The sequence below is a fragment of the Triturus cristatus genome, chromosome 3_2 (genome assembly GCF_964204655.1).
Source record: "Triturus cristatus chromosome 3_2, aTriCri1.1, whole genome shotgun sequence".
In the NCBI taxonomy this organism is placed as follows: domain Eukaryota; kingdom Metazoa; phylum Chordata; class Amphibia; order Caudata; family Salamandridae; genus Triturus; species Triturus cristatus.
The window spans coordinates 1132662824-1132682717 of NC_140584.1; the positions used below are offsets into that span (position 1 = coordinate 1132662824).

At 47.1% G+C, this 19894-nt stretch overlaps 1 protein-coding gene across 3 annotated transcripts in view; it reads left to right on the plus strand.

Moving 5' to 3' along the window:
• MNT (MAX network transcriptional repressor) overlaps window positions 1–19030 on the plus strand; it is a 212317-nt gene extending 193287 nt beyond the window's left edge. For all 3 annotated transcript variants that reach the window (XM_085649942.1, XM_085649943.1, XM_085649944.1), the window contains one exon: window positions 17453–19030. In XM_085649942.1, coding sequence (XP_085506068.1) covers window positions 17453–18171 — 719 coding nt within the window. In that variant the 3' untranslated portion in view covers window positions 18172–19030. The remainder of the gene's footprint in view (window positions 1–17452) is intronic.
• Window positions 19031–19894: the final 864 nt, after the last annotated feature.

Consider the following 19894-nt stretch of genomic DNA (forward strand, 5'->3'; position numbering starts at 1 on the left):
GACATTACTTCATTATTTTTATTTTTACGCAAGGTATTAAAGATTTCACCTCATGAGTACCAGTTTAACAAATCAAGTACAGAAAAAGCAGCTGAAATATGATCAGTCCACTACACCCCAACACATCACCACATTTTTTGTAATTTAGGATCCGTTTCTGCTAGAAACACAATTTTTTGGTAAAATCTGCAGATTATGCAACAGGTGATGGATTATGAGGAAATGTGACCAATCCATGATTATGTGAAAAGGCTGCGGCACAGAATCGCATAGTACTAGTGGCCCTGGGTACTAATTGTGCTGCCTTGCCGACACTTTACTTACATGTGGCTGGTTGTTTTGAGTTCAGTGCACAACCATCCTCTGGCCTTAGTGTCTCTGTTCTTGAACCCTCTCAAGGTATGTCGCGGAGCTAGGTGGAATATTTATTGACAAGGCTTATTTATAAAAGTTGCATCACTTTATCCCGGCTGTCGTTGCTGTTTGTCACTGGTCATCGGGTGTTAATCTGCTTTTGTGACCTTTGGGTAGACTTTGGTGGGACTTGTAGCATGTTGCCACCTGGATGGGGTTTTCTATAGCAGGTATCTTTATGAGGCAGGACTAGATTGACTTTTCTCCAGTTTTGAGGTGCTTGTTGTGCTGTTAATATGTTGCGCGCCTGGTAGGCACATGGTATAATATGCGGCCTCTTCGGGGCTGCACCCACATTAACAGGTATTTGTAATATTGCCATGCTGACTGCATGCCAGCCAGCTCGCCCACATTTGATGGGTGTCCAGTCCTTTTACTCATACTCACCCTCCTGGCAAACAAAATACCCTTTAGATTTAACTGGGGTCACCCTCTACATCACCTTCCCAACACTGTTCATCCTAAAGGGATCCCCTTATTGACAGAACCGGATAGAACACGTCCGGCGTAAGAGTAGACTGCTCTGTCAGGCAGCGCGCGCTGGATGCACTTCCTGTTTCCCGTTCGCCTCGCGCTGAACGTTCTGTGCCACGGCACAGGTTACGTAACGTGGCACCGGGTGCGGTTGTTCCCAGACATTCCCTTATCCGAACCACGCCCAGGCCGGCCTGCTTGCCGTGGCGCTCCGAGGAAGGTAGTGGAACCGCCGCCAAGAACAGGTTTGTCAGCTTGAACCGCCCGACTCCAGATACATGAGCCCCGGCCGCATTCCCTTCCCCACGCGGTTCGTTACCTTGTTCAGTTGTACCCTGTGCAATGGGTGTCGTCATACCGCCACCTAGTGGTTGCTTCTAGAAAGGACACTCAGCTTTCCTGCACGGCTTTTGCATTCGTTCATGTTTCTTGACCTGAAGTGTGACCCCAAGGCAGCTGTGGGAGTGGCGGACACTGGAAGGTCAAAAGCAGGGCACAAGTCCTAAACAAGCATTTACAATGCAATAGGTCTCGCACTGCCATTATTTTGAGCTATTGTCATTGTAAATGTCATTGTTTTTTTCTTTTGTAAAATAGTTATAGACAATATCACTATGTGCTTTTTACACAATCCTTAATGCTGGGCAACCTATTTCTGAGCCCGGGCACAAAGGGATGATACACCTTGGAGTGTGACCAGAGCTGACACAGCTCATACAGCTCTCAGAAGTCACACAGCTCACGAAGCCCACACAGCTCTCACAGCTCATATAGCTCTCACAGTTCTCAGCTCACACAGTTCTCACGACTCAAGTGTTTCACAGGTCACACAGCTCTCACGACCGTCACAGCTCACACAGCTCTCACGACTGTCACAACTCTCACAGTTTACACAGCTCTCACTGCTCTCAATCCTCACACAGCTCACAAAGCTCCCACGGCTCACAGAGCTCGCACAGCTCTGAAGACTGGCATGGCTCCCACAGCTCGCAGAGCTCTCACAGCTCTCATTCTTCACACAGCTCTCACAGCTCTCATTCCTCACACGGCTCACACAACTCTCACAGCATTCACAGCTCGCTTAGCTTACACAGCTCTCACAGCCCACACAGCTCTCACAGCCCACACAGCTCTCACAGTCCACACAGCTCTTACAGTTGAGACAGCTCTCACAGCCCACACAGCTCTAACAGCCCACACAGCTCTCATTCCTCACACAACTCTCACAGCTCCGTCGTGAATCTAGTGCAAGATCAAAGACAACATTTTAGACTATGTACTAATTCTAATGTTTTTTATACCACTTGACACTACTTCTAATCACGGTAAATGCCCGGTGTTATTTTTTACCAATTTATGGTACTCTAGTTACAGACCGCAGAATGATGAAAGGCGGAGTCTGGCTTGCTAGGAATCAAACTAGTGGCACCTAATCGCAGCATTTGTTGCCAGCCAGCGTTCAACTCGCTGAGCCGTCTTGCCAGCTAGACAGCGTCTTATGGTGTTTAATTAAATCAGGAGTAATGACGTCCAGCGGTGATTAACTATCAACCGTCTCCCATGAACATGGGATTAAATCATAAACATGGATGAATACAAAGTGCGCTGTGGGTCGGTCCTGGGTAAGGGGCAGTGGTGGTGAAATGCAGGTTTTTGACGCGTTTTCTTCAGTGTTTAAGAGGCGGGTGCTGTTTCCCCAGGGGAAATACCCAGTTTATACAGGGCGCCCCTTTGATTTTATCATCGACATACCACGAGCAGTTAGCTTGATTTGAACTAATTCCAATCTTTGCGTAGAACAGGAGCGGGTAGCTAAATCCAAATACCCAAAATTAATCAGTTTGAAAACTGAAGTGCACTTCCATTAAACTTCCCGGCTCACAGCTCTCACACAGCTCACATAGCTCAAACCGCTCTCACAGTTTTGCAGCGTGAATCTTTCTGGATTCACTATGCTTTGCATTATTCCGCGATCTGGTGGTTGGGTCCGGATTCGTAGTCTTTATTTTTTTGTAGCCCAGGTGGCCATCAACGTCACACCATTTGGTATACCTCTCGTGACGTCGGCGTGCTTCCTGCGGAAGTCCCACCTTTGGGGCGCCATCTTCGGATTCTTTTTTCCGCCGTTGGGTCTGGATCGTCATCGAGAAGCTCCAGAGTCTTTAACGAAGGAAGAAGAAAAATACACAAGTTTCATCGAAGGAGAATTTATAGAAGACTACAGAGAGGAAGAGCATACAGCTGGGACGACGAAGGAGAAGATCCTCAATCTTCGACGCCCATCAGAAAATGCGCAGTCAGAGACTCTGAGCGCAATGGACAAGACACCCTTTAAATTCTGCCGTAAGTGCCACCACAAATACGCGCAGAAGGACCAACATCCGGTCTGCAACCTTTGCCTGCCGATCGTCCACGAGAGCAAGGACTGCAATGCCTGTTCCGTCTTCACGCTGAAGACACTCCGGGTGAGAGAAAGGCAGAGGAGAGCCAACTTCAACATGGAAGGCAAGGGTAAGGCCCCATCGCTGTACGAACTGGGCCTCTCCACCGATGATGAGGACAACATCGCCGAGGGACCTGATGTCTTCACGGTCGCAGAGACCGAAAAGAAAACGCCTGACAAGGTAGGAGACACGTCGAGTACGAAACCCCCGAAAGGGCCCCGAAAATCTGAGAGTGACTCTCGTAAAACAGAGTCAAAGTCCTCGAAAGGAACACCGGCGCCGAAAATTTCGACGACCGTGAGTGGATCCAAGGACGAAAGGCCCAGCGGATCCTTCGAGAAGGACTCCCAGGTGCCGAAGGCCGCCGAGAAACAGAGTTCGTCGAAGCAGGCCCACGAGGTGGGGCGTTCAGCAACAAAGGACAAGGCCGCGTCGACGCCAGCTCCGTCGAAAAGACCAGTGCTCGACGCCGAACATGCCTCCGAAATGGACAAGAAAAAGAGAAGGCTCGAGGCGGAGAGGAAGAAGGAGTTCGATGAAAAAATTCAAAATCTTAACGAAACCGTCGACGGATGTCGTCGAGATCGAGGAACAGGAAGAGTTCGACGCCGAAGAGCAGTCAAGAGATCCTGAAGAAGAAGAAGAAGAAGACCCCTACAATGAGGGAGAAGATGAGGAAGAGGAGCAGCAGTCGATCTACGGCTCGGCGCCGTCGACGACACATGAGCTGGAATGGCAGGACATCGACGCCGAAAATCCAGAAGAGCCCGTGGAGACCTATCCTTCGAGGCCTTCGCCGCCAGACGACATTGGGGCGTACAACATGGTCGTCAAGAGCGCTGCAGCAGCTTTTGGCGTGAAATTGGACGAGGAGAAGCCAAAAGCAGATTTTCTACTCGAAACACTGCTCCCCATCCAGACTAGGAGCCAGTTCCTCCCCATGCTCCAAAGCATAATGAACCAAGGGAAGGAGGCGTCCAAGGACCCAGGAACTTGCAGATCCATCACTCCCAGAACAGAGAAGAAATACAAGCATTCCTCACAGGACCCGCCATATATCAAAGGATCAGTCACAGCTGACTCCATCATTGCGTCCACGGCCAGGAAAAGGGCCAATGTACCGGCAACCTCAGGGCCGCCTCCCGACAAGGAGAGCAGAAGGATGGACCTCACCGGGAGAAAGGTTGAGAGAAATGCGGCAATGCACTGGCGCATGGCGAACTCCAATGCCCTATTGAACAGGCACCAGTAACAGCACTGGGACGGGATGGGAGAACTAATCAAACATCTCCCCGAGCAATACCATCAGAGAGCTTCCCATCTGGTGGAGGAAGGGAAGAATATTGCAAACTCATGCATTAAAACAGCATTGGACGGGGCAGAGACATCGAGCAGACTGATGGCTATAGGAATCACTGAAAGGAGGCAGGCCTGGCTCAGAATTTAAGGATTCAAGCAAGAGGTCCAGAACAACATACTCAACGCCCCTTTTAACGGTGAGACGCTGTTCGGTGGACGAAAAACTCACCCAACTGAAGAAAGAAAATGAGACGGCAAGGTCCATGGGGGCCCTGCAGTTCAGAGGGATGAGAAGAGGCACCCCAGCTCGGAGACCCTACGGAAGGGGAGGAAACCAGTCGGGAACGTCACACCAGACATTCCAGCAAGGACAACAAGGTGAAAGTCACGGCCAGCAGGGACAGCAGAAACAAAACTGGCAGTACCAGCCTCGAGGCCAGTCCTTTCGCGGGAGGGGAAACGGACGTGGCCACAGAAGAAGAGGGGGAGAACAACCCTCATCAAAGTGACTTCGCACGGAAGAAGATGCTCACCCCCAGTATACCCCGAGGGGTGAGGCACAAAGTAAGCACAGTAAGGGGGGTACACAAGCCAAACGCCTACGAGCATGCAACACCAGTAGGCGGAAGACTGGGACTTTACCTTCAACAATGGCAAAAAATAACCTCGGACAAATGGATACTCAACGTTATACAGTACGTATACTGCATAGAGTTGGAGAAAAGACCTCCAAACAGGAAACCAAAGAGAAGACAACGCTCTGGTCAAGAGCTTGCTCAACTCAGGGAAGAGGCGCTACAACTACTCCAAAAGGAGGCCATAGAACCAGGGCCATGCAGAGAAAGGAACAAGGGAGTATACTCCAACTACTTCCTGGTCCCAAAGGTGAACGAAACACTAAGACCCATCCTGGATCTACGATTCCTAAACAAATTCATAAAGACGCAAAAATTAAAAATGACATCGCTACAAGAAGTGCTACCTCAAATACAAGGCGGAGACTTCATGTCCACCGTATCTGGAGTCGGGCGGTTCAAAGATGCCTACCTGCACATCCCGATGAACAGGCGCCACAAAAACCTGTTAAGGTTCAACATCACCCAGGATCATTACCAATTCACAACCCTGGCATTCGGTCTAAAGTCCGAACCAAGGGTTTTCACAAAATGCCTTGCAGCAGTAGCAGCGTACCTAAGGAGGGAAGGCATTCATGTATATCCTTACCTAGACGACTGGATAATCAAAGCAAGTACTCGCGACAAGTGCGAGGAGCACGTAGAGCGGGTGACAAGAACACTAACAAACCTGGGGTTCTCGATACACTGGGGGAAGTCCTCAATGGAACCAGAACAGGTGAAGATCTTCCTGGGAGCGCAGATCAACACCTTAGACAAAACTGTCATGACCAGCGACAGGCGAACAATAGCCCTGCTGAAGGAGACGCGTCTCTACCAGAAGGGGCAAGCTCTGACAGTGAGAACAGCGAGCAAGATCATGGGCATGATGGCGTCATGCATTCACCTAGTCCCCAATGTACGGCTTCACATGAGACCGTTCCAGGAATGGCTGCAATAACAATGGTCACAAGCAAACGGAAGTTGGGAGGAACTAATGGTTGTTACGCACGCAGGACAAGAGGAGATAGCATGGTGGAACAGGGAGAACATAACTATAGGAAAGCCCTTGACACCACCAAGCCCAACTGTGACCATTACCACAGACGCATCCCAGATAGTATTGGAAGCGCACATGAACAAGCTCAGAGTGAGGGGTCTATGGACTCCAGCAGATGCTGTCAGACACATCAACTACCTGGAATTGAAGACCGTACTGCTAGCCCTGAAGGCCTTCCAGAGGCAGCTATACAACCAAAAAGTGTTGATACAGACGGACAATACTACCACAATGTTCTACATCAACAAGCAGGGAGGAACACAATTGTTCCCCCTTTCAACTCTGGCACAAGAGATTTGGAGATGGGCCATCCCACTCAAAATAGACCTGCTAGCGATGCACCTACCAGGGAAAGACAATGTGGGAGCCGGCAGACCTCGACATCCCACGAGAGGGAGCTCAATGGACAGGAAACGCAAAGGCTATTCAAAAGGTGGGGTACACCGTCAATAGACCTGTTTGCAACACACCTGAATGCAAAATGCCGAAACTTCGCATCCAGACAACCAGAAAAACAATCCCAGGGGAATGCCCTATGGATAAGTTGGTCAAGGACATTTGCATACGCTTTTCCACCAATACCACTGATACACAGGGTACTCAACAAGTGCAAGATCAGCAACATGACAATGATCCTGGTGGCACCACAGTGGGCAAGACAGACATGGTACTCACAAATAGTGGAGATAGTACAGGGACCTCCACACAAATTCACAAAAAGAAAGGACTTGCTCTCCATGCAGAACGGAGAGGTTCTACACCCAGAGCCAGAGAGCCTCGGACTGGCAACTTGGCTCCTGAAGACATAGAGTTTGCACACCTTAAACTACCTCCAAGCACTATGCGAGTGCTGCGGGAGGCAAGGAGACCAACATCACGGAAATGTTGTGGGGAAAATTGGAAAAGGTTCACAATGTGGTGCAGCAAAAATAAACTGCAAGATAAATTGACAAAGGAATCAACGGTGCTTAGATACCTCACACACCTTCTAAAGGCGAAACTTTGCTCATCGTCGCTGAGGGTCCACCTAGCGGCGATCGTAGCTTACACACGAGGTGAGACAGGAGGAAGCTTCTTTACGTCACGGGTAGTAAAGAGATTCCTGGAAGGGGCAAAAAGAATAGCGCCACCAAAGAGGATGCTGCCTCCGGCATGGAACCTCAACATAGTCCTGACGGAACTTATGACGGCGCCCTTTGAGCCCATTCACAAGGCTTCCTTCCAAATGCTAACAATGAAGACAGCCTTTCTGGTAGCAATAACCTCACTGCGCAGAGAAAGCGAGCTGCAAGCGCTAACGCTGCAAGAGCCCTACATCCAGATACACAAGGACAGAGTCGTGATGAGAACGGACCCACACTTCATGCCAAAGGTTGTGTCAGCATTCCATATAAATCAAACAATTCAAATACCAGGTTTCTTTCAGAACCCAGCAACAAGAGCAGAAAGGGCACTGCACACTCTAGACGCTAGAAGGGCGGTGATGCACTACATCGAGAGGACAAAAGAACACAGGAAAACCAAGCAGTTTTTTGTGTCCTTCGCAACGAGCTTCCTGGGTAGACCAGTGACAAAAAGCACCATTGCACGATGGATTGCACTAACAATGCAATTCTGCCACAAACAGGTGGGGCAAGAACTATCCGAGGGGCCACGGGCCCACTCCACAAGGAAGAAGGGAGCAACAATTGCCTTTCTGGCAAATACACCCATTCAAGACATATGCCTGGCGGCAACATGGGCTTCGATGCACACGTTCACCAAGCACTACTGCGTGGATATACAGATGAACAAGGAAGCACAAGTAGGACAGAAGGTGCTTCAACATATATTCAACGACCAACGCTCATCTTCCACCCGGCCGCCACAAAGATGACAAACCGTTACAAAATCTATGCACAGCATAGTGAATCCAGAAAGATTTACGCTACAAAACGAATAGTTTCTTACCTGTCGGTGTAGTTTTGCAGCTTGAAGATCTTTCTGGATTCACTAGCGAACCCACCCACCTCCGCCAGGAAGATGAGGCAGGAGAAAAAAGGGTGGAAGGACAAAGACTGAAATAACAAGATAAAACGGAAAGGATATATATAAGGAAGTTACTTAACGCCTAGGGTTAAAAAAAAAAAAAAGAAGAGAGAGGAAGGGATAAAAGAACCCGAAGATGGTGCCCCAAAGGTGGGACTTCCGCAGAAAGCACGCCGACGTCACGAGAGGTACACCAAATGGTGGGACGTCGACGCCCACCTGGGTTACAAAAAAAACTAAAGCAAGACTACGAATCCGGACCCAACCACCAGATCGCGGAATAATGCACAGCATAGTGAATCCAGAAAGATCTTCAAGCTGCAAAACTACACCGACAGGTAAGAAACTATTCATTCTCATTCCTCGCACAGTGCTCACAGCTTACACAGCTGAGCACTCGCAGCTCAAATTTCTTACACAGCTCACACAACTCTCACAGCATACACAACTCTCACAGCATACACAGCTCTCACAGCTCACACAGCCCACACAGCTCTCACAGCCCACACAGCCCACACAGCCCACACAGCCCTCACAGCCCTCACAGCCCTCACAGCTCTCACAGCTCTCACAGCTCTCACAGCTCAAACAGCTCTCACAGCCCACACAGCTCTCACCGTCCACACAGCTCTCACCGTCCACACAGCTCTCACCGTCCACACAGCTCTCACCGTCCACACAGCTCTCACCGTCCACACAGCTCTCACCGTCCACACAGCTCTCACCGTCCACACAGCTCTCACAGCCCAAACAGCTCTCACAGCTTACACAGCTCTTGTAGCTCAAATTTCTTACACAGCTCACACAACTCTCACAGCATACACAGCTCACATAGCTCACACAGCTTTTACAGCTCAAACAGCTCACACAGCTTTTACAGCTCAAACAGCTCTCACAGCCCTAACAGCCCACAGAGCTCTCAGCTCACACACAATAAAGTAGCTGACAACATTAGGCCTCATGTAGTGCACTGTTTGCCGTGTGATAAACTAATTAGTTATTTGGAAAAGGATCTTATTGATGGCGGTCGGGAGTGGGATTTGATTATCGTCCATCAGGAGGTCGTAAAAGGCCTCTACGGCAAAAGTGCACACAGTGTCAACAGTTGCACTGTGGAACACGATTTGTGCAAAGAGAAAACGTGCAAGGCGCGGGGGGTGCAAGAAAGGGACCTGCTGACACATACAGCGCCTCAGAAGGAAGGCGAGCACAGGAAAGAGAGAGGGGTGGAAGGCAGGAGAGAGGAAGAGAGGTGCTGGCACAGAGAGCGCCTCGAAATTAAGAAGAGGCAGAAAGGTGGAGGGAGTAAAGTGGAAGGACGAGGAGAGAAAGACTGGTAGAGAGAGGGAGATGTAGCCACATACAGCGCTTTATAAGGAAGGTGAGAGGAGGAGAGAGGCGGAGGGAAGGAGAGCGGAGGAACGAGAGAGATGCTGCAACATACATCGCCTTGGAAGAAAGGAGAGGCGCTGTCACATATAGCGCCTTGCAAGAAAGGAGAAGGAGAGAGCTGCAGGGGCAATGGTACTGGCACTACAGTACACAACAGACCCCTCCTTGTTTTCCTTTGATGTGTTTCACACTCCATAGACACCCGTGTTTTCACACCATTGTTTTATCTTCTAAGGCACCGAATGGTGCCATTCTAAATCCGAGTCTGGGAGCACACGCGCTCACATGATAAAGATGCCTCAAGGACAGGCGAGAAGTTGCCCAGGATCAAACAGCGGATTCTAATACACGATGTAAAGAAACAAAACAGGAATTCGGAGCCAGCCCCCTCTGCCTGCCTGACGGCCTGTTAAGCAGATGTCTTGGTGAACTCTCCCAGAACCTTAGAAAATTCACCCACCAAAGTGAGTTTTCCTGAGATTTCGCTCCGCAAATCATGCCTTTGCAAAAAAAAAAAAAACTGAGGCATCACAACCTTTGCTTGCTGTGATGCTTGCCCGTCCTTTCCTGCCATGGCCCCTTCCTCCATTCCTCTTGAAAGCCCTCCACTCAGCTCCCACCCCTCCACCCTCCAGTGTCCACTCAGCTAGAGTCCCCTCAGCTCCCCAGGTGGCACCCTCTAGAAAAGCGCTTTGAATTGTTAGAGGTGCTGCTGCCGCACTTCTGGAGATTGTTACTTGAATTCCCCAAAATAGCCCGAGTCGTTTAAAATAAAAGGTTACAGAATACGGCTTCCTCTGCTACTTCCTGTTTGTGTCATCCGAACTCCGACCCCGTTGATTTAGTTAGGATATGGACTGGCGGCATACAGTGGCTCATCTCTGACGCGCACAGCGCCAACAGCCAGTCGAGACACTTCAGTGAGCTGTGTGCTCTGTGATTTCGACGTGAAAAGCCAGGGTGCGGCAAGAGGAGTGTCAGGGGCCGAAAACTCTACAGTTCCACGAGCGAACACGCGCCAAATAGGAGAGGAGGGGCGAGGGGGAAGTGCTGGGAACAGGCGCCCTCGGAATGCCTGTGTGCCACGGCATAAACAAGCAGATAAGAAAAGCCTTCACGACAGCCGCAAACCAGGCCATGGTGTCCGGAGGGGCTGTCCGAAAAAGGGACATGGTTGCACCCAAAAACACTCCTTTCCATTGGGAAGCCAGCATTTACCATAAACGCTGACGCTACCCAATGGAAATGAGGGGCGGGGCTTAGAGTCCCTTTTACAAATCTTGTATTTACAAGATCTCTCACAGAGGCGGAGCAGGGCTCTGCCCTGCCATGCCCACGAGACCTAAAAAAGAAGTGGAGGGACTAACCTAGGTAAACAGTATGTAAGTGAAATCACGGAGCGTGACAGCCTTCACGGCGCGTGACATCACTGGAAGTGGCATCCTAAGAAGTGACATCAGATCTTAAGCCCTCACATATGTATTTAACATGTCTGTCGTGAGTACATTGTCGCACATTTCGAGTATACAGGGAAACCCTTCTGATTTAGGCACAAGGTTCACACATTTGTATGCTACACATATTTATTTATTTTAAAAGTTTTATATAGCGCTAGCTTGACCCGTAGGTATCAGAGCACTTTGCATACATACTGTAAAGAGAAACAGACGGAAATTGCATTACATAGTAGGTAGGCAGTAAGGAAGCAAAACCAGGGATATAATAAAATACAGCATGGAAGATAAGGTGGTTAACGCAGTCCGGTCACCAACTATCCTTGAATGTCAAGAGAGAGGTGTAAACTCGGCTAATGAAGTCTAGGTTAGTTGACGTTGGTCAGGAAAGTATTTGTTAAGGAGATGGATTTTCAGGTCCCTTTTGAAACAGGAGAAGGAGGGGTTGCATCTGAGGACTCTAGGGAGAGCATTCCACATCCTGGGAGCGTTGCCAGAGAACGATCAGTATTGTGTGGTTTTCTTTTTCAGTTTCGGAGGCATAAGAAGGAGTGAGTTGGAGCTTCTCAGCGATCTGGATTGACCTGCTCTTATCAGTTTGTTGTTCAGGTAGTTAGGGGCCGGAGAGTGAAGGGTTTTGTGTGTGATGCAGGCCAGTTTGTAAATATATACAAAAATAACACAATGTTGCCTTCTGTCAGTGCAAACTACCTTTACCCATAGTGCTGCACAAAAAAAATAGTGATATTTAAGTTACTAAAACGCCTCCTTAAGGGTAGTAAGCACTATATAAATGCTATTTATTTTATGTAAATACTGGGAAAGATCAACCCAACAACTAGGACCTTATTTTACTGCGGTTGGCACATCTTTTGTCTGGGTAGCCGGGAAGACACCACATTATTTCTAAACACGAGTACATACCCGAAGCAGTGCCCGTCCATCCCCAGTAGGTGAGAAGATGTTGTCAACGGGTTATACAGATGTCCTCGCAGCAGCGCTGTGCCCTAATTGAATCCCAGGTCTTTGGCAAATTTCTCTCATAGTGTTTAGAAGCAGACTTTCCAACCAAGCTTTTTGTCTCAGAAATGTTCTAGGTTATGGCTGGATTCCAGAATTAAGAACAGTGTGAATGTTCACAGAAGAGCCTAATGCAAAGGGAAGAGCACCCAGATTCTTAAGGATGTGGAAGGCCACATGAATGGTAGAAACATGCAAAATAAATGCTGCTGCCATAATATTTTTCTGTAAACGTGAGTCCCGTGCTCTCCATGCCACTGGAATCAAGCTATCCTGGCTGAAGAGGGGTCAAACCCCGAAACCGGTCCTAGGATGCTTGTTTCCGGTCCAGGGAGGACCTGGCTTGGCAATTCGGGCTAGACTGTTCCCATGAGGCACAGGGTCAAGACTGATTTGCATATGGCCAGGTCTAAACTGGGGTGGCATGGTGAGCAAAAAAACGATGGATTTAGGCCCAGATCTCTTTACTGGGGTGAATGTATGACATTGTTCTGCATTCTGTCCATCAACTGCTGTTTTTTGAATAATATTTTTCTGTGGCAACTTCTACCTGCATATTCCTCCCCTTTTGAATATCTCCGGCAACAGTCTGGGTCCACAGACGTTTGACATAGTACTCCAGTGCTGTACGGAGTGCTGGTTCAATCTTTACACAGTATGTGAAGTTGTAGTAATCCCGTCAAATCCATATAACACCCACACAGGTGCCTATATGTTCATTCTGTTCTTTTTGTATTTTCTCACGCCACTCTGAAGCTTCTCCCCTCAACCCTGAGCAGAAGAGATTTTTGCTGTCCAACTCATTTTTAGGTGCAGTCCTAGGGACATGTCCCTCCATAAGAAGTCTGTGCTTAAACCCTGCTGCAGGTGAGTTGGATGGATGTCCATCAATGACCCCCCATGGTGATTCTGTGGTGTCTCAGTTTCAGACACAACTCTTCATTGTGTGACCTTAGCTTTTGAATGAACCCGAAAGCTATAAGGAACGTGAAGCCCAGCTCTCCTCTTTATGCTTCACCACCCGTGCCTTCTTCTCTAGAGATAGTTAGTGACGTTCCCTCAGATGTCGAACCAGACACCACCATGCCAATTGCAATGCAGACATACCCTGATTTCTCTGCGCTGGTTACGAATTCAGACTCCTTCCATCAGGCTATGCTGGACAGGTTTCGGTGGGAGTCAGTTGCCTCTAATGTGCCTGTTGGTCCCATTTGATCACATGTGACTCCATTCAGTGCCTCACCTACGGCGCTGAGTATTCCCCTGAGGCCAATAAGGGTTCCTCCCAAAGCTGTCTGACCTCAGTCCTATAGCAGGTTTCTAAATGGAGTTACCCGCTCCAATGTCTTTCGATGCCGACCTTTGTGCCGCTCCCAGGCACAGCTCCAATGCAAGCACCGCTGATGCCTCCACCACCTCCTCAAAAATCTCTGGCATTTGGAAATTCAAAATTGTGGAATATGCAGATAGAGTACCCACCAGAAGGATAGTTACCTAAGGTAATTAACTTTTTTTTTTTTTACTACTATGCCATATTCCCAATCTGAGTGGAATGTTGAGGCAGTGTCTTTTAAAGGATTTTTGGGGCCTTGAGTAAGACAAATTTTGAGGCTCTCTGTTCACAACACTTTTGAATTTTATTAAGCATTTGCCAATTCTAGCCCACACAATGCCACATAATATTGGAAGTCACAGTATAACAGTTAAACTATATCTTTCCCGGAGCCCAAAAAAATACTTTTGAAAACACTGGGTAGTTATCAAGACTGAACCAGAGGTTGAGATAGCTAAAGTTAGAGAGGCTGTGATATCGCAATGAGACAAGAGACAGAAAGATCCTCTTACAATGGGACTCTTTGTGGGGGGGGCCCTGGACAATTGTCTACTTTGCCGGTTTTAAAATGTTGGGAACTGGCCAGCAAATTAGAATGCTCCCTTTAGCGGCTGGCCAAATGCCGAAGTCGCTCAGGGATACTCTGGGTAAATAGGGAGCACTGCATGAGCAGCCTTTACCCTGAATGTTTTGGTTAAAAAAAACTGAAACTTCTCCATATGCTCACGGTGCTCCCTCAGCCGCTGTACGAGAAAGATTCCTATTCACACAGGGTTGCCCGAATCCCTCCTCTTTCGTTTGGTAAGAAGGATGCACAATCAGCTAAAGAAAAGTAGGTAAGCATAAACAAGCATTTTTTACTTGTATTCGGATGATTTGGGTTCCAATCCCCAAAAACTAAGGGAGGAGCCAAACAGCCGCCTATGGAAGGGAAGCTGCTAGAGAAAAGACTGGAGGTGTAATACAGATACCTGCAAACAGAATCTGCTTACTATGCAGGGGAGACAAGTATGCCAGATGAACCAGCCAGCCTCAGTCTAGCAGCATGGCTTAGGAGTACCTAAAATTAGGACACCTAGGTCTTCCCCCCCAGAGATGCATGGAATTTCTTAGAGGCTAGAAGCGTGATGACACGAATATGTTATACAGTCAAGTGGAATAGATTTATCCGTAGGTGTAAGGAAGATAAAACTGCAAACGATTGGATAAGGGTCACTACCATTGTTAGATACTGAACACCAGACAAGAGGCTAACAGACAAATTAATCAAAGTATGTTTAGTAGCTATAGGAATGTTCTTTAGGCGCTCTTTAGTTTACCACACCAGTTATCAAAATATTCCTAGACGGGGGCAATATGGGCTCTCAACCTGGTACTTAGCTTATGAAGACAACCCTCAAACCAATGCACAAGGCAGGAATCCGATTTCTGACAATGAAGACCGCTTTTCTCATTGCCATTACATCGCTGCAAGGAGTCAGTTAATTACAAGCCCTCACGGTACCGATACCACACTTACAAATACACAAGGACGGGTGGTCATGAGGACGTACCCACAGTTCCTACCCAAAGTCATTTAGCTTTTCCATGTTAACTAGACAATACAACTAGTTGCTTTCTTCCAGCAGCCAAAAACGTAGGCTGCAAGAACCTTCCACACACTTGATGACAGAAGGGCTGTGATGTATTACTTACAGGAAATCAAACAATGTAGGAATGTTCTTGTGGCATTCACACCTGTTAGCAAGAGATTACCAGTCACAAAGGGCACCAGTGCAAGATGGACAGTGCAAACAATTCAAAGATGTTGCAAAGAGGTATGGGTGCCATTGGATAGAAAATCAAGCGAACACTGAACTAGGCTTCAAAGCGAATGTATCCATAAATGACATTTGCAGGGCAGCCACCTGGCTATCACTCCACACGTTCACAAGACCCTACCACGTGGACATACAGGCTAGTACAAAATCACAAGCGGGACAAAGTTCTTGGACACCCATTTGCAAAGTCACGTTCACTTCGGCTCAACCTCCCTAGTTTGGGTAACGCCAGTTTAAAATAATTTCACAACATTTGAGCCCAGAATAGATTCACACTGTTAAATGAAAAGTTTAACTTACCTATAGGAGTAGTTTTGCAGTTTGAAGACTTTTCTGTTTTCACATGTGCTCCTCCCAAAAAAAGAGCTGTAAATAAATAAGGGGTAAAAAAGTTCTATACCAGAGAGTGTAAATAAGTTCAAATACATAAGAGGTCCCCAAAAAGCGAAAAAGCCATACGAAAAGGGCGACCATGCACACTGACTTTGTGGGGTCTATCTAACATCACAGCCACCGAGTGGTCGAAGATGCCCCTCCCCCACCCCAAAAAAAGAAATAAAGTGTGTCCAGACTCAACCAGTTTGCATAGTAATGAACAGCATGTGATTCCAGAAAGGCCTTTGAGATGAAAAGATACTCTTACTAGTATGTCAACATTTTCGTTTTTTCTACTGGTGATGCAAAAACGCAAGCTTTGAGAGAATCCTAGTTACGATATGACTTGTCTGATCTATATCGGGCCACCATGTTTACCTTGCAAGGAGGATTTCAGGCGACAGAGCAAATTCTAAGGGCGAGCGGCTGGAGAGTCCGCTTGAAAAGATGTTCAAGTGGTCTTACAAACGATTTAAGTAGTTTCAGATTGCCAGTAGCCCTACTTGAACGTTTTGTGCCTAAACTGACGGTGTCGACTACATTTAAAATACCTGGCCTTGAAACTGCGGCAGCCTACCCTGCCCCACTGGAGAGTGTTGACCTGCAATAGGGAGACGTAGTCAGAAGGTAAAACTATTGACCAGGGTAAACTGGTCGACTTTACCATACCTGCACCTCATTGTAGTGTGCCTTTATGGTAGCATGGGTTCTTGCCTTTATTATTGCTTTTTTAAAGTTTAGGCAACCAATTTGTAACTCCTTTCCCATAATCTCGTTTTTACAATCTCAGGACTGTTCTACTTCGTGAAATTTCCTTCTTTGTACTAAATTGCTTTAGGAACGTTGTTTTTTTCGTCTACTTCAAAATGTTCTTATGTTGGTAGTGGTACCTGCGTACTTAAGCTGCATGTCTCTTAGAGAAGGGCCTGATGCGTGAGCCATAGCTTTCCGTGGTAAGCATCGAAATTCTGATTTAAAATTTGAATTGGAACCTTTTTGCTTTTATTCGAACTTGGTTACATAACTTTGAGGTAGCTCGACCTCCTGTCCCCCCCCCCCCACCCCCCCAGTTGAAGATCTAGATTTTGACAATCGGATTCATGATTGCTTCCTTTTATTTGGTTAAAATTGTACTTACCAAGGGTTTAGTTCAGTTGAAAGGTGGTTACACTTTTCCTGCCATTGTGTGTATATCTTTCCTTGTGAGATTGCTTCCTGCCATGGGTTATTCTTTCAACTACGAGTCTTGTAAAGTTTTAAAATATTTCTGAGGATTTGTATTTTGAAATGTTCAAGTAAAATTGAGGGGTGGGTGGATCTTCTCCCTGCCTTTGTCCTTCTCTTTCTTTGTGAGATGTATTACTGGCATTGATTAATTCAACTATTAGTCTCACAAGGTTTTTAAGCATTGCTAAGAAATGGTTTCGAAAATGCCGCTGTACAATTTATATCTACTTGGCTAACAAATGTTATATGCAGCTAACCTTTAACTAAGTCTGATATTATGAATGAATCAGGCTTAAATGAATGAATGAAGCTTGATAAGTATGTAGTGTGTGGATTTTATATTATGAAATGTGTTTTAACTAAATTACTGATAAGTAAAATAGGAAGTAAGAGTTCTGATATTGACGGCATGCACGTGGATTATGGTTCAGCAGGGATTAGCTGAGAGATCATTCCGAGACCCGTGTTTCATTACCTGTCATTTTCTCTTTTTTTCAGAGGGTGAAGATAACATCGATGAGGACATGGAAGATGACCGGCTTATTAACTCGTTACCAAAGGTCGCACATAACCACAACTCTGAGCTTCTGAAAGCAGTTACTCTCAGCGCTGCCTCCATCCTTCCCAACATACTGCCTCCACACTTGTCTATCCATCAGAAGCGCACCCCGCCTCACCTGCCGCCGCACATGACAGCCCAGGCACTTGTCCAGCCTCAGCCCATCCCGCCAGCACAGACTCATATTGTGGCGGCATCGACGGTGCAGTCCACGGTGATCGCCCACACGGCCACGACGCATGCCTCAGTGATTCAGACTCTGAACCATGTCCTCCCCGGACACCAGGCCAAGCACATAGCGCACATTGCGCCATCCACATCCAGTCCTGTGCAGCTCGGCTCTTCCGGCCAACCCATTGGCCACATCACTGTGCACCCAGCAACCATCAATCACGTGACTCATATGGGCCAGCAACTGCCCACCATCTACCCACAGTCAGTGGCTGTAAGTCAGCCAGTGATGAGCCACATCACCCATGCCCTTTCTCATCAGCAAGTGAATGGAACCTCAAACCTCAGCCAGCAGGCCGTTATTGCAAAGCCCACTGTAGGAACTCAGGTGGTCCACCATCAACAGTTAGTTGGGCAGACTGTCTTAAACCCTGTAACTATGGTAACCATGCCCCCGTTTCCCGTTAGCACTTTGAAGCTGGCCTGAGCTGCACTTTTGCTAACACGCAAAGCTACAATGAATTCAAAATCTATAATCAGTCTCCAGCTGATGACTTTGCTAAACTCCATACATTCCAATGAACTCTGATGCCAAGGAATGGAAACCAATCCAACTTTCAGGAAACTGGGAGGGATTCATCCTCTGGGCAGGAGGAGAGGGGAAAACATTGGGGAGAGGATCAATGCTGGTTGAAGCGCGTTGATTCCCGCTTGTCAGTGAATGAAATTCTGCCTTCTGGGCCAGCTGAACCAGCATTACGAAAATGTGGTGTAAGCGCACTTGCATTTGGCCTGCATTCAGCCAAATCGACAAGACCACGTGTCGCATTTGTTAGTCACGCTCCCACCGTTTCTCCTCCATCCGCAGGTTTTATGTGTATTTAATAGAATATGACTGGGGTCCTCAGATAACCTGGCTTTCGCCACCACAGTTCACGCGTTGCTGCTTTGTAGAGTGTATTCGGCAGGCTTCCAGCGTAGACATCGGCTAGCAAGGGCCTCCTGTCCGAGAGCTTATTGAAACCGTGGGTGCAAGGCTTGTAGCAGGACAGGGGTGTCTCCTCGGGGCTGTGGGTGGAGCCTGACCATAACACACCATCACATTTAAAAGTTTACAATGAAAGTACACAGATGGGTTGGTGGACCAGGGTACAAAATACAAATTAAAAAAAATAATCTATCTTATCAATCTATAGTTTTATAAAAATATATATAATAGAACATTACAAACCACTCCTCCTTCCGATATAATCACATTACCGTCAACCATTCTAAAATCACTGTGATTTTTGTTTTGATAAGATATTCGAACTGGTTCTGTGCTAATAAAATAACGTTAAAGATGACATCCAAAACCCTCATTGATTCAAATTCATCAATGTTTTTCTGTTTTCAGTCATATTGGCATGAATACCTACTCTCTTGGGAGTAATATAACTTTTATCTGTTTTTTAAAAAACATATTATATATTTTTTTTATTTTAACCCATCCATTCATATGTTGGTCCTCCGTGTTGCCTTGACCCCAGGCCCGTGTGTGACTCGTGCTTGCTCCCAGCACAGCGGTGCCAGAAGGGCCCGTCCAGCACTTCTCACCGTCTTTGCCGTGAATGTACCATCGTTTCTGGGACATAATAAGGCTGGGCAGACTGACTTTTTTGGCTTGTGTAATTTTTCATTTCTTAACTATGAAGATGTTTCTGTTTTTATTTGCCCTGTAGATGTGCATTGCACTTTCCTCTCAGATCTCTCGCTTGCCTTGGCCTGATGAAGTGATTTTGCTGCTGTCTCTGTGAGAGAAAAGTGGAAATGCATGACTGTTGGGTTATTGTTTTGCTAATCACAGAGTTGAAATCGAAATAATGATATAGCCCAAAAACAGCAGCTGCTTGGTCCTAAAATATGGTGCTAGCTAAGGGTTGGACCGTTTGTGTCACATGCACATGACTAGTATAGCTAAAATAGCCCTTGAGCCCAGGATAGATTTTAATTCATTTTAGACCTGCACTCACTGCATCTGTCTGTCTGTGGTGGGTTGTACTTTGTACGCCCTTTTTAATCCATCGTAATATTTTTTGCATATAGAAAATTTGGTGCTTCTGTGAAAAAGGTAAGCTGTAATAAGAACCTGACATGACAATGTTGTATTAATCCCAAGTCCCCTATTTTCCCTCCCTACAAGACAGACACATGGACTCACCTTGCAAGAC